A 13548-nucleotide genomic window follows, 5' to 3' on the forward strand; every position below is an offset into this window, starting at 1 on the left:
CGACACTCTATCCCAGCCTCATCTGGGCAGCGCCCTGCCTTAGCCAGCTTAACTGTCAAGTCTTAGACTCTTTACAGATGTTAACACAGTTCATTGAAAAACAAATAACACCAAAAACTGCTGAAAAATAGTCAGAGCTAGAAGCACAAGTAGCATTCCTCTGAGCTGGGGTGAGAAGAATGGAACCAAGAGTCTCATTGCATGAGGCCCTGAAGCCCCACACTTGTTCCTTTCCTGGCTTCTCTGTGATGCTATTAGCTAAAGCATAGTTGATTTTGCCTTTCTAAAGAAATCACGTTTAGCATCAAGAGTTTATCAAATGTAGTAGCTTGTTGCTTTTACCAAGAATATGTATGATTAAACTGTGTGTGTAATTCACTGGTGTTTACTAATTCCCTAACTGGAAACCAGCTTATCAGGTAGGTTAGAATCCTAAACTCCCAGCCAAGAAAGAGTGTCCCTTGGTCACGAAAGGAAATAAGAAGCCTCACCATGTGTCCTGCAATTTACTCTTTGTGTTGTTTGTTTCCTGTAACCACTTGCTGTGGAAGGCTACACACAAGTCTCTTTGATTGGTGATGGCACCGGCTGTAACCGGTTGCTGTGGAAGGTGATGCATGTGCCTCTTTGATTGGCGATGGCACTGGCTGACTGATGGATCACTTTGGTCTCCTAGGAATTCCGCATGAGCTTTTTTTTGTTTTGTTTTTTACTTTCCCCAGAAAGCGTTGTGTGCACACACCTAATGACTCTCCACACTTGGCTCTGTAAGACTCCTTAGAGGAGCATCAGTCTCTAACTCAGTACAGTGGTGTGCTGTGACATATTTCCATGTCCCTCGTCTGCCCTCCAGTTGATTTCGCTCTCACATCTCTCTCAACTACTTTCAAATCTATTTCATGATGGCACAAATATTATCTAAGAGACAAAGAATAGAGACGAGAGAAAAGAACTCCCACACTCTGCCTTAAAGGCCTGAATGAGCAGGATCAGGAGGTCCTAATGGAGAGGAGGATTTTACAGCAGAATCCTCTCCTCTCCATGTTACTGTGGTCCATTTAGCACTGCCCCTATCTCACACTTTTTCTGTCTTTCCTTTGCTTTCCAAACTTCCAGCTCCATGGAAGTTCTTTAGAGTCACAAGTGCATACAACACTACTCATTTCTGTAGAATCCTTGTCCACATCTACCACCCAAGAACCAGAAGACATGCAGCATTTCATAGACCTAGGCACTTACATCCTTTGACAAGGAAATCCTTATACCATGGGAACCCAGGGGAATCTCAGCAGAGGGAGATCAAGTATGGCAGGTAATAAGACTTGGCTGTAGAGCTGGGTCAGGGTGACTGTTGTAGGAGTGCTTCCTTCAGGACCACTACATCCTTGAGGGTCTTTATTTTCACATAGGAAATGGAAGCATCAGAGTAGACATAACACCCGTGTAGGGAAGAGCCCGTAATCATTATATGGGGTTCTTGATCTTGCTGGGGCTTCCATGGTGCTATTGATGCTGTCTGGCATAGCATAAACACACAACTGTCTGGGATGTTTCTCCTGGTTGATAAAAGAGGTACCCTGCCCTTTAGCATCAAGCCACTGACTCTGTAGCTATTTTTCCTCACGTGATTGTTCATTCTCACTGGAATGTTCTACTTTAGGTTGTTCCTTGCTGCTCAATTTACTCCTTCCCCTCTACCTTCTTCAGTTCTGAAGCACACCGTGATAGCATTTGATGAGAGCTTTTACAGCTGTCCATCTCTGTGTACTGAGTGGCTGGCTTACAGGAATAGCATTTTCCACCAACCCATCAGGGAAAGTTGACCCTAAGAAACAAAGTGGGGTTCTGAATTGTCACCTTCTATGTCTAGTCCCAGAATCCTGATTAATCTCCCACACATACACACACACACATACTCTTACTGGGTTTTTTCGTGGTCTGTGTGACTGGTTGACTCTATGGCTGCAGCATGGAGCTTCCCTTTTTTTTTTACAGGGTCTCCTTTCTTAGAATGATTATGATAGTATATTGTTTTTCTTAGTGTTGTCGGAGCTACCAGCCATAAAGCCTGGCCCCAACCTGGTACTCACTCCCATTAAAAGAAAACACCATAATGCATAGAAGAATGGAAATCAGTTTCTTCATCTTTTTCCCCAATTGGTTAGAAAGAAATTCTTCATCTGTGACTTGCCCACAGATGAGTTGTGTCTTTCAGCAAAGAACCACACAGTAGGAAGTATGTGTTTGTATATAGTCTAGCCTCTCTCCTGGGAGATGAGTCTTTCCTTGGGCCTCAGGGTTTATCCTGTAGGTGGTCACCTGTACTCCAAGTACAATATTCTGGAAGAATCCTAATTCATGGGGCCTAGACTGCAATTGTAGAGTGTTACCTTTGTCCACTGTGGTGGCATGATATATGCTTTCTTGACAAATTAACTCTATGACTATTGCTAACGACAGTCACAGCATGTTCTAGCAGACCTACAAAACTTCCTTCGTCCACACAGTTAAAAGCCCAGCAATGCCCTGATTCCCCTCATCCATCCCTGGCAGCCACCATCCAGCTCTCTACTCCAGAAACTGCAACTGTCTGGGATCTTCCATGGAAGTGGAACAGTGCAGTCTGTTTCCTGCCAAGACCAGCTTGGCTCTCTCAATACAGCACCCTTCAAATGCATCCATCCTTGTGTGAATAGCAAGGTGTCCTTCACTTGTAAGGTTTAATAAAACTCTCGTGTGTGGATTCATAGACCACACATAGTTATACAGGCATCTTCTGATGGACACTGTCTTAGTTAACCCACTGTCATCTGATTGGATAGTATCTTGCCTATATAGATGGGCTTGTGGTCATGTCTGTGGGGGAACTGTCTTGGTTATTAATTAACGCAGGAGGGTCCAGCCTACTCTAGGCACCATCCCTCGGTTAGTGGTCCTGGGCTGTTTGAGGAAGCTATCTCAGCATAAGGCTGGGTGAAGTGGGTCAAGGCAGCGTACTGTGTCCCTTCGTGATTTCTGCTTCAAGTTCCCACTTGAGATTCTACCTTGGCTTCTCAGTCATAGGCTGTGATCTGGAAGTATAAGCCAAATAAATCCTTTCCTCCGCTTTTGGTCCGAGAGTTTTATTACAGCAACAGAAAAGAAACTAGAATGGGCACTAAGTTTGTTTTAATATCTTGGCTATCATGTTGTTATTAGACCTCAAATTCAGCTCTTCAGGATGAATATCCAGAGTTGGAATGATGGGTCATGTGACAGGTCCTATTTTTAATTGTATGACTTATCACAAGGGCCACATCTAAACTAATCATTTGCAGGGTTCCTATCCCACAAGACCCATATGTTGCTGAGGAAGAACAAAAGTTGTCGTCATTGCCTTCTAATTGCCAGCGCAATCATCTAGTTTTTAATTAATTTCAACCGCTTGAATGTTAATGAGCCGACACAGGCACTAATTCTCCTCATCTCCCAACTTCCCATCTGAGCGAGACCTCTGTGGTGATCCCCAGCGTTACCGCGGGAGGAAATGGAGACACAGAAGTGCCCCTGGGCTGGCTCCTCACAAAGAGGCTTACAGACTTGGTGTCCACCCTGCATCTCCGCCCATCATCTCCGCCCATCTCCTCCGCAGTCACTCTTGCCACACTCCACTCTGACACACTGGCTCCCATCTCCTCTGGGGTCACTCTTGCCACACTCCACTCTGACACACTGGTTCTTTGTGCTTTACTTCCCCAGCCGTTCCACGCACCAGCGACACACAGTGCAGTTCTGTCCCAGAACCCAGATATGGGAGGAGGATCGGCTCTGAGTTCTCTGCAGGTTCCATAGTTCGATTTGAGTGTAATCCGGGTTACCTGCTCCAAGGTTCCACGGCCATCCGCTGCCAGTCCGTGCCAAACGCCTTGGCCCAGTGGAACGACACCATCCCAAGCTGTGTAGGTAAGTGGGGCCCATGAGATGAAATGATTACCTAGGGCTGGATCAGAACCTCATGTCAGGGTTAGAGCCCATTCTTCACACAGCGATCTTTGTGAAGATCAATTGATTTTATCTGGAGCCCAATAGCCCTGACCTTAAAAATCAATGTTTCCTAAAATATGAGATGGGTATGTGCAAAATATGTTTTCCTGCTTGATGCTCATGAAGTCAGCCATCAGCTCTAAGGTTATGAAAAGAGATCATTTCAGTCTGTGGGGGAAACATTAGGATGGTGGACTGTAGCATTATGTGTATGGCATCATTTAATGCATTCATGCTGATTCTGAATATTTGAAAAGCAGTGTGGATAACAGAGGCATTAGTAGTTATTACTTATGACATTTTTTTAAGGAACTTTGAGTGCAAGGGTGATTATCCCTCGAGTTTATCTGTACATTTTAAGCCCCTCCTCTTCTCCCTGAATTGCTCTGAACCTCACCAGTATGACCTGGCATTGCCTGTCTGCAGGTGGACAGGAGCGCTCTTCACACACCTTTACATTAAAGCAGAAAAATTATTATAAACAAAACTCACTTCAGAGATACTTTTGTTGTAGACAGTCCCTTCATAGAAAACCCCCAAAGAGATTTATTTGTAGACTTAAGACTTAAAACTCAGGTAAATGACAGATATCAGTCGCTGATGTTGCCCATTTGAAAGAGAAGAGATTAAATTTTACCTTGGCTAAAAATATCACTTAAGAAACAGGAAGGGTTTCCCTGTCTGAGCACAGTCGAGGAAAGGAGACATCAGTTCCCGTTACTTCACTTGGCTTTTACGTAACGTGGCTCTGTCTTTTAGTTCCATGCAGTGGCAATTTCACACAGAGGAGAGGGACGATTCTGTCCCCGGGCTACCCTGAGCCCTATGGCAACAACTTAAACTGTGTGTGGAAGATCATAGTAACGGAGGGCTCGGGGATCCAGGTAGGGCCTCAGACCAGGACCTCTGAGGAAGCCGGGGTCCCCTGCTTCCCATTCCTTCCTTCCCTCGCTCCCCTCGTCTCCCCCTCCCTTCCTCTTTCCCTCACCTCCTCTCTTTTCCTCCCTTCTCTCCTTTTCTTCTTCATTATTCCTTTTTCCCCATTATATTGTCTATTTAAAGATTTTAAAGACATTTTTTGTTTATCTACTTGCTTTGAGTTATCTTGAGTTATGATGCAGCATAATGAATTTCATTCTGGCTTTTTCATGCATACTTTGCCCCCTGTGCTCCCTTGCACCCTCCTGTCATGGGTGCACAGGTGGAAATTAGTTTTTATTTTCTGAGAGTGGCTACAAAATGTTTCTAATTATTTTCCATGTGTGCAATAAAATTTTTTATTTACCTATGTTTTAAGGCTTTCTTTTTATTTTTTTAATCGAGAAGGGTACATGTGTGTACAGTGCCTAAAGTAGAAGAGCACATTGGAGCTGGGGTAGCAAAAGTGTGTGCCACCTGCCATGGGTGCTGGGAACAAAACTCAGGTCCTCTGGCAGAGCAGTAAGTGCTCTTAAGCACTGAGCTATCTCTCCAGCCCAATAATTGATTTTTATAAGTATTATTTATAGAGATTTTCCTATTTTCTGTCATAGATTAGTTCCTTTTTTCATATGTGTGTGTGTATTTTTGGAAGAATATTTGTATCAGTTCTGTGACAGTTTCATACATGTATACAATATATTTGTTCCCATCCATCCCCCACCAGCCTGTCTCCTATTACTGCTGATACCCTCTTCCAATATGAACCTTCCCGTCTTCACATCTTCTCCATTTATTGCATGCCACACTAAGCCAAGTTATTTTTGTATATCTTTGTCTTAGTCATGAAAAGCTCGATCTTGGGTTTAGATTAGTTTGGTTAAAACAAAACCCAGTAACCCTGCTTTGTAACTCTGTAGATTCAAGTGATCAGCTTCGCCACAGAACAGAACTGGGACTCCCTGGAGATCCATGATGGCGGAGACATAACAGCCCCAAGACTGGGCAGCTTCTCAGGTAGGGGAGCGGCTGGGCTTCATGTTGTCTCCGCTTGTGAGTCAGAGCCATAGCCAAGCGGGGTACAGAAAACAGTCTGTGAATAGTGCTCCACAGCTCTGCTTTCCCCATGATGTCTGCCAGGGTGGAAGGGCCAAGTGTGCAGCTGTCGGGACAGGAGAGAGGGAGGTGGCAAGGGGTCCCTGCGCAGGAGGCAACCCAGCAATTAATGGCATCCATTCTGAAGCCGGCCATGGAAGGGAGGCACCACTGACAGGTACATGGGAGGGGACAAAGCTGAGAAGAGGCTTGCCCGAGGGTGGGCAACCTGGAAATGACCCTGTGTACTGTGCCTCACTGAGGCCCACAGCCTGTCACGTTTCACTGTGGATGAATGGTGACAGTCGTAAGCCCAAACCCAGACATCCCCGGCTCACAAAGCCACAGACCTGGAGCTGCAGTAATGGATAGTGAAGTCAGCCCTTGCACTTCCAATCTCCCATGTACTAAGTCACCATCTCCAGGCCTTGTCGTCTCAGAAAACCACGGACAGGGTCACCGTGTTCCTCCTCCTTGTCACCATGGTCCCCAAAACCGAAATCATCTGTGCTTCGTTGTCCACCCCAGTCCTAATCATTACATGAGTTCATCTGGACTAAGTCCTAAATTTCAGACGTAGGCTCGTCTAGTCTGACACAAAAAATGTCACATGAGAGTTTTTGTTCAACTGAATCGTTCTTTTTCTGTTGACTATTTTTTTTTATTATTGAGTAAGTAAGAAATAAAGGAAGGATGGGTCTCTCACAGTGCTGACCACAAGATTGATTGTATCTTTCAATGATACAGGGATTGTGTCTGTGGCTGTCAGCAAATGGAAACATCTCTGCATGGCCAGCCACAGAGGTGTGGGATGGTACAATATCAAATACTGCTTGTCGCTCATTGCAGATCTCTGTCTGCACTTGGCTCTGTACACTTCTGAAAGTTTACACACAGTGGCCCATCACCAAACAAGTCTGGTGTGAAACTTCTCCACGTAGGAAGCCTGAGTTCCTCAGCCAGGTGTCTCTGGTCACTGTCCTAGTTACCGTGACATTTACAGAAATGTTTAGTGTGTATAATTGGCAGAGTGGTGGGTGAAGTAGGCATCCTCTGCCATTCAGAACAACAGTTAAGCCCACACTTTAAAATCTACCCGCAGAATCCCAAATGCGATTTGATTTATGGTATTCGTTTATCTAAGCAGGAAGTGCTGGGGGATTATGGGTGTTAGGGGGGGTATATAGCGTCCTTCTGTAAGATGTGTAAAGGAAGAAACAGGTTAGTGGGATGTAGGCACACTGGAAGGTGGAGGTATGTTCCCACAGTGAGAACCCTGCTGCTACCTCCACTTCTGCTTCACTTAATGATACTAAAGAAAGGAACCAGTTCCGTTCCTTGTGCACTTCGGACAAGGTGCTTGGTTGTTTATTTGTTTGTTTGTTTGAAGTTAACCAGGAGGATGTCTTTAAACTTATTTGTTGCTGGGCGGGACAGATGACCCAACAGGTTCAAATTCCAACACACAATTCACAAGAAACTTTCACTCCAGTTCCAGGGGATACGACGCCCTCTTCTGGCATCCACAGGTACCAGCCATGTGTTTGGTGCACAGACAAAACACTCATCCACATAAACATAAAATAATTTAATTTAAAAAATCATTTGTCACAGTTACCACAGCAATGCTGGATTGACGCTCGTTGCCGGGAGTTGGAGGGACTTCACAGGTCAGAGGCAGAGCTGACTCTTGACAGACCCCATCAGACAAGAGTGGGAAGCTAGAGTCGTAGGCCACCTATAATATTGAAAGTGAGCTGTAAATCAAGGGTTCTGAAGACCCCTCAATGCCGATGGGCGTCGAGAGCAGTTCACAGCACTCCAAAAGCACACGTGTACAATAGCGCTTGTGTTGATTAGAACAGGAAAGGACATCAGCCAGCTGGAGACACTCTTAGTGTGAGTTTCATTCCTCCAAATGTGTCACCTTTTTAGGCACACTGACATGTGCTACCATCTGTGATGTCCACCCAAACTGCTTTGTCTAGAATTTCAGGATTTTTTTTTCACATAGTCATGATTGACTGTCTTATTGGCTGCCAAACAGAGCTTCATCTCTGGCCCTCATTATCTCCCACCCCTGGAAGTGGGGCTGTTATCTCGTGGGTCAAGCTGACTGATGTCCCCAGTGTGGCCAGCCCCACTCAGGGTTTCCACGGCATAACCCTAATTGTGCTTGTCCCAGAGTTAGTGGTCTCTCGACCCTTCCATGAATGGCCAGCATATTCCTGTGAACTGGAAGATGCCCAGGGCTCAGAGGTAGCCTAGACATGGGACATCACTGTCTATCAACCTTGTGACCTGATTTTAAGCTTGACTTTTTCTAAGTTATCAGATATACAAGGAATGAAAAAACATATTGAGACAATAAAATCCGGAGAAAGCAAAAGTGAACTGACAGGTGTGTGTCTTGTAAACTTTCCCCTTTATATACTTGATGCTGACTGCCTTATCTTCTGGTCCACGCTGGCTGAAGCAACTGTTCTGACGCAGGGGGATGTTACAGTTCTCTAAACCTGAAGCACCCCCGAGGTCCTAGCTGAGACTCATCTGATATTCTTTCTAAAATGTAAACAGGGATCTTAACGCACCAGGTCTCTGGGCTTGCCTCAGGAAATCCCTCTCATAAACATAACTGGGCCATTTGTAGTTCGTTGCAGCCAGATGCAGCTTGTTACTTTCCAGTTAATTAGTGGGAAATGAAAATTTGCGAATGTTTTCAATGATGAATATCAAACTAAAGTAAATCAGGGTTGGGGAGGCACCTCAGTTGGTAAAACGCTTGCCCTGTAAGCATGAGGGCCTGAGTGTAGTCCCTAGTCTAGAACCCACTGTGACAATGCTCACCTACAATCCCAGTAGGGGACCATGGTAATGGGGTTTCTGAAGTTCTTTGGTAGCTGGTGGGGCTAAATCAGTGAGCTCATATTTAGTGTGAGACCCTGTTTCAAAAAATACAGTGGGGGCAGGGTGAGAAAGGAAGACACCAGCCACAGACACAGATATGAACACACATTAAATTAAGCTAAGCAAACAATTCTCAAACACTATCAGATTTAAAAATTATTCTGGAAGACAACAAATCTAATTAAAATAACCCTCATGACATGGAACAAGCTTGCTTTATGTAATAGTTTTTCTAAGCAATTAAGAAAGATTAACGAAGACCTTCTATGTTCATTTTAGTCCAACACCTTTATATTAAATTACAAATTATTTAATTAAAGCATACGCTGCTGTGAAGGCCACTCTGTCCAGAACAATGTGTAGAGTTGGCTTTCTGGAGTGGCTGTATTTAGGACATCCTGGGGATATTTGTCACAAATGTGAGCTGCAGTTTTTTTTTTTTTAAAGCATTTACAAGCTGCAACCTACTGCCCACCACATCCGGCATGGGCCAAGGTCTGTCCACCAACCTGAGCTATTGTAGGCCCATCTTCTAAACATCAAGTGTCCACGTGCATGAATAATTAAAAACAATAACCAAGAAAGCTCTGGAATGTGTGCACTTGTGCGACACCGTGTTGTGTACGGTGCTGTATGCACGGGAAGGAGGTGCGCTGGGGCCATGACCACACAGCTGGGTTTGGAAAACTCTCTTTACTCAGAAGCTCCCAAAGGGAGGGGAGCTCCCCATGTGATGGATCAGGCTCTCACTTTGATGAGAGAGTGACTTGTGAAAGTCAGGTCATTAAAACTGAGGTATTAATTCTTCTCATTCCATCGTCCTCGGTTAGACCGGACAGGGTCTGCCTGTCTTTCCTCTGTCTTCTGTTTGACACTGGATACCCCAGGTCTACCCTATTTTGTCACTTGACGCTTTCTGGTTAAATCACTTTGAGTCCATATTTACAGTTCTCTCACTGTCTTTTTATTTTCTCCTCTGTATACACACCGTAGTGTACGAGCCCCTGTGTCTGATAGTGCAAGTCAGCAGCCAGTGGCCTGGGCCAGCAGTATCTCCTCCACACTGGCAGTTTGAAGCCTGGCATCTTCTTGAGGGTCCTGTAGTCTCTGAGCAAATTTAAAAGGCAGGACTTTTGCTTTGGCATTGGGTCAGTATTTGGTCCAAAATGTCATGTTGGAAACACTGTGGGTTTTTAAAGCAGCAGAATCTCCCTGTTTGAGTTTTTTTTTTCCAAGGGTGAAGTAGATTTAGAAACTACATACTGGGTCAGTTTCCCTTCTACATGTTTTCAGGGTGGATTTTTTTTTTCTGTTTTGACATCATTAGAGCCCAAGCAAGAAGGCCAGGTGACGGTTGTAAGATTGGGAATGGTAGAAGTACCCAGTAGATGACAAGGTAGGAACTGAGCTTACAAATGCACCCAGGGTAAAAGAAAGAGTCCTCTCCACTTTGGAGTACACAGCTCCATCGCTGGAAGTTTGAAGGCCAGAGGCACCAGATTTAGCTCAGAAACATGAGTGTGGAATTTATGTATGTGAATTCATAAACATATATATTCCTAACATAAAAAAATGTGTGCATGCACACACGCATTGTGTGTTCTGCATCCCCTCCACGTTGAGAGAGAAGTTGAGCAGTATTATCCCAATAGCAACAGATGCACCTAAGGCACAAATCCTGTCCTATTAATCATCCTAAGGATTATCATACCAAATCCCATTCTCAACCTAAAAGCAGTAATTCTCAGCCTGTGGGTTGTGACCTCTTTGGCGTGCTCCAACAACCCTTTCGCAGAGGTTGCCTAAGACCATCCATCAGAAAACACAGATATTTACATTATAATTCATAACAGTAGCAAAGTTAGAGTTATGAAGTAGCAACGAAAATAATTTTATGGTTGAGGGGCAGTGTCATCACTGCCTGAGGAACTGTATTAAAGAGTCTCAGCATTAGGAAGACTGAGAACCACTGCCTAACCACTGCCTTGAAGACAGGACATTTCTAGGAGGATTATTGATTGCAATATGTTACAATATGCATATGTAACATAATGTGTGCAATCGGTATATAATAAAAATGTGTATTATATATAATGTACATGCATATACAACATGTGATTAGGTGTTTTGTATATAATGGATGAAACTAATATCTGTGAAATGCACCATTCTACTTAGATGAATGAATAGCTCGCCCACAACATAGACGTTGACTGATCCATGGAAAAGGGTACTAAACACAAAGGGCATTCTTGGCATAATAAACACAAAGGGCATTCTTGGCATAATAATAATAACAATAACATTGCAACTGGAGTCTCTATGCTGAGCTAATCGAGTGTGCACGAGGAGACGGGGTGCTCATGTCTCCATGGCCCCCCACCAATACATACTCACTGCAAAGGAGCAGAGTGTAGCTCATGGCAGAGCTCCATTCACAGTGCTAGAGCCTGAACTGGGAGGGGCATGTGCATTGGCAACCTCAGATCCTGCTCTCAGAAAAGCAAATCAAAACTTGGCCAACTGTCTCCTGGTCAGTGCTATCCTGTACATGTTCTTCCCACGCTGGCCATCACACACGGCCAAGGCACTGCTACCAGCTCTCACAAGCCTGCGCCACTAGTGCCCACCAGCCACACCCAACAGTCAACAGCCAAGCCATACCAGGAGAAACACAGCGTTGCACTATATTCTTGCCACACATTCTTAGCCTAAATAGTAAGTTGAATGAAAGTCCAAAGATATTCCACAAAACCTGGTTTGTTTTTATTTTTTTTCTAAAATTTCAAAGATAAAAACCAAGGGCAAAGGACTTGGGGTGCAGCCGCAATGCTGTCAGTGATAATGGCTTCCGAGCTGGGCTGTCAGAGCCCTTGCTGGAAGAGCTGGTACTCGCATGAGGTCTGAAGCTCAGGTTGTGCTGTGGAATCCACGTTTGCCTGATTCTGAGAAGCTCTGTGGTTTCAGTCAGTAGGCATGCAGTGTGTTCAGGGACCATATGGATTGAGACTACTATGACATCCACATGTATGTGCACTATGAACACAGAGATAACTGTCATGTGTCCAGAATGACAGTTGATACATTGGGTTTTTTTTTTACTTAAATATAAAATTTCTTTTCAGCTAGAAATCACTTCAGTTCTCTTAGGATAATAGTTTTTAAATTGGATCTGATCCTATGTCATTGTAGACATGTTTAAAATTCTGAACAAAATGAAAGTTACATGGAGAAAATGCTATACAAGACCAACAATTTGGATTTTTTAGCAAAATCAATATTTAAAGATTTTGTTCCTGTGATACTTTAAAGTATTTCTAAAGCCCGTTCTAAAGTATTTTAATTGTTGAATAAAAATAAATAAGAATGAGATGTCGTAAGAAGTACAGATTTCCAAACAAAATGATTGACATCTTTAATAAATTCAGGGCTTTGGTTCTTCATTTCTGCTTGGGTAGGAATGTGTACGTAGATCTTTCTTAGCAAGCCGTTGAAAAATCACTTTGGAAGTAGGCGGGTTATAAATTATAAATGAGTAAAATAGAGCAGAATTTATGCAGACTTGTATCTGCCAGTTGGCATTAAAGGAAAGCAAATATCAGTAAACCGAGAGTAGACTCTGCAGGGACAATAATAAAATTTTGCAGCTTCCTTTGTCATGTGTCATTCTATCTGGGTCACAGTAAAACAATGTGATCAGAAATATTCTGCCAATAGCAACATTTTTTTAAAAAATCTCTCCTTTGCATTTTGCATAGAGAGAATGAGCCCCGGATAGTAGACTACCAAAAGTCAACTCCAGTGAACGACAGGTGCAGGGCAAGACCCTCTGTCCAGAGGAAGCCGGGCTCTAAGGGGCCCATCATATATAGCACTCTTGAAGCATAGGGCAGGCAGTTGTTAGATTTCATGGCTGATTAAAGAGACATCATTTTTCATCTGGAAAAGACATGTGAGTTCACAACTTAATGTCATATCCACAACTCATTAGCTCATCTGAGTACACAACTTTCCAAGATCTTCATGTTGTAAAATCAGAATGCATTCAAGTTTCTGTAAGTGGTACGGGTGATGGAGTTAAGTAGCCCCAGAGCCTGAACTAGAAGTGGGTGTCTGGGTCTACTGTACAACGAAAAAGCAATACTTTTGTGCAAGTTACTAAGCTGGGAGCTCAGAACGCTCAGATAACTTTGGTGAGACAGATAAAGGACACCCAGGCCGTGCAAAGTGAATTCCTGGGTTTGAATCTGGGGGAGTAAAGCTGGGTCACTATTCACACCAGCAGCCTGGTATGATTCCAGAAGCAAATGAGAAACTGTGGATTCTCTGTTGTTTTAGGAGACCTGTGGTGCTGTACTCATTGGTTTTAACTGCCAGTCTAACACAACCTAGAATCACCTAGATAGGCCTTAATGAACTGTCTAGATCGGGTTGACCTATGGGCATGGCCATTGGACGGTGTCTTGACTTGGTAATTGAGGTGGGCAGCACCTTTTCACAGGCCAGTCCCTGGCCTATCTACGAGTAGAGAAAGCAGAAGCAAGCAAGGATCCATTCTGTTGTTGTGGTTTGGTTTGGTTTTCTTTCCTTTTTTGACTCTGGATA

General features: G+C 43.9%; 1 protein-coding gene across 2 annotated transcripts in view; it reads left to right on the plus strand.

The window, feature by feature from the left end:
• Positions 1-13548, plus strand: part of Csmd1 (CUB and Sushi multiple domains 1) — a 1511659-nt gene that overhangs the window by 1345919 nt on the left and 152192 nt on the right. For both annotated transcript variants that reach the window (XM_087901170.1, XM_087901171.1), the window contains exons 34-36: positions 3739-3942; positions 4783-4907; positions 5862-5958. In XM_087901170.1, the coding sequence (XP_087757296.1) occupies positions 3739-3942; positions 4783-4907; positions 5862-5958 (426 nt within the window). The remainder of the gene's footprint in view (positions 1-3738; positions 3943-4782; positions 4908-5861; positions 5959-13548) is intronic.

The sequence above is a fragment of the Myodes glareolus genome, chromosome 23 (genome assembly GCF_982192425.1).
Source record: "Myodes glareolus chromosome 23, mMyoGla1.1, whole genome shotgun sequence".
NCBI classification, from domain to species: domain Eukaryota; kingdom Metazoa; phylum Chordata; class Mammalia; order Rodentia; family Cricetidae; genus Myodes; species Myodes glareolus.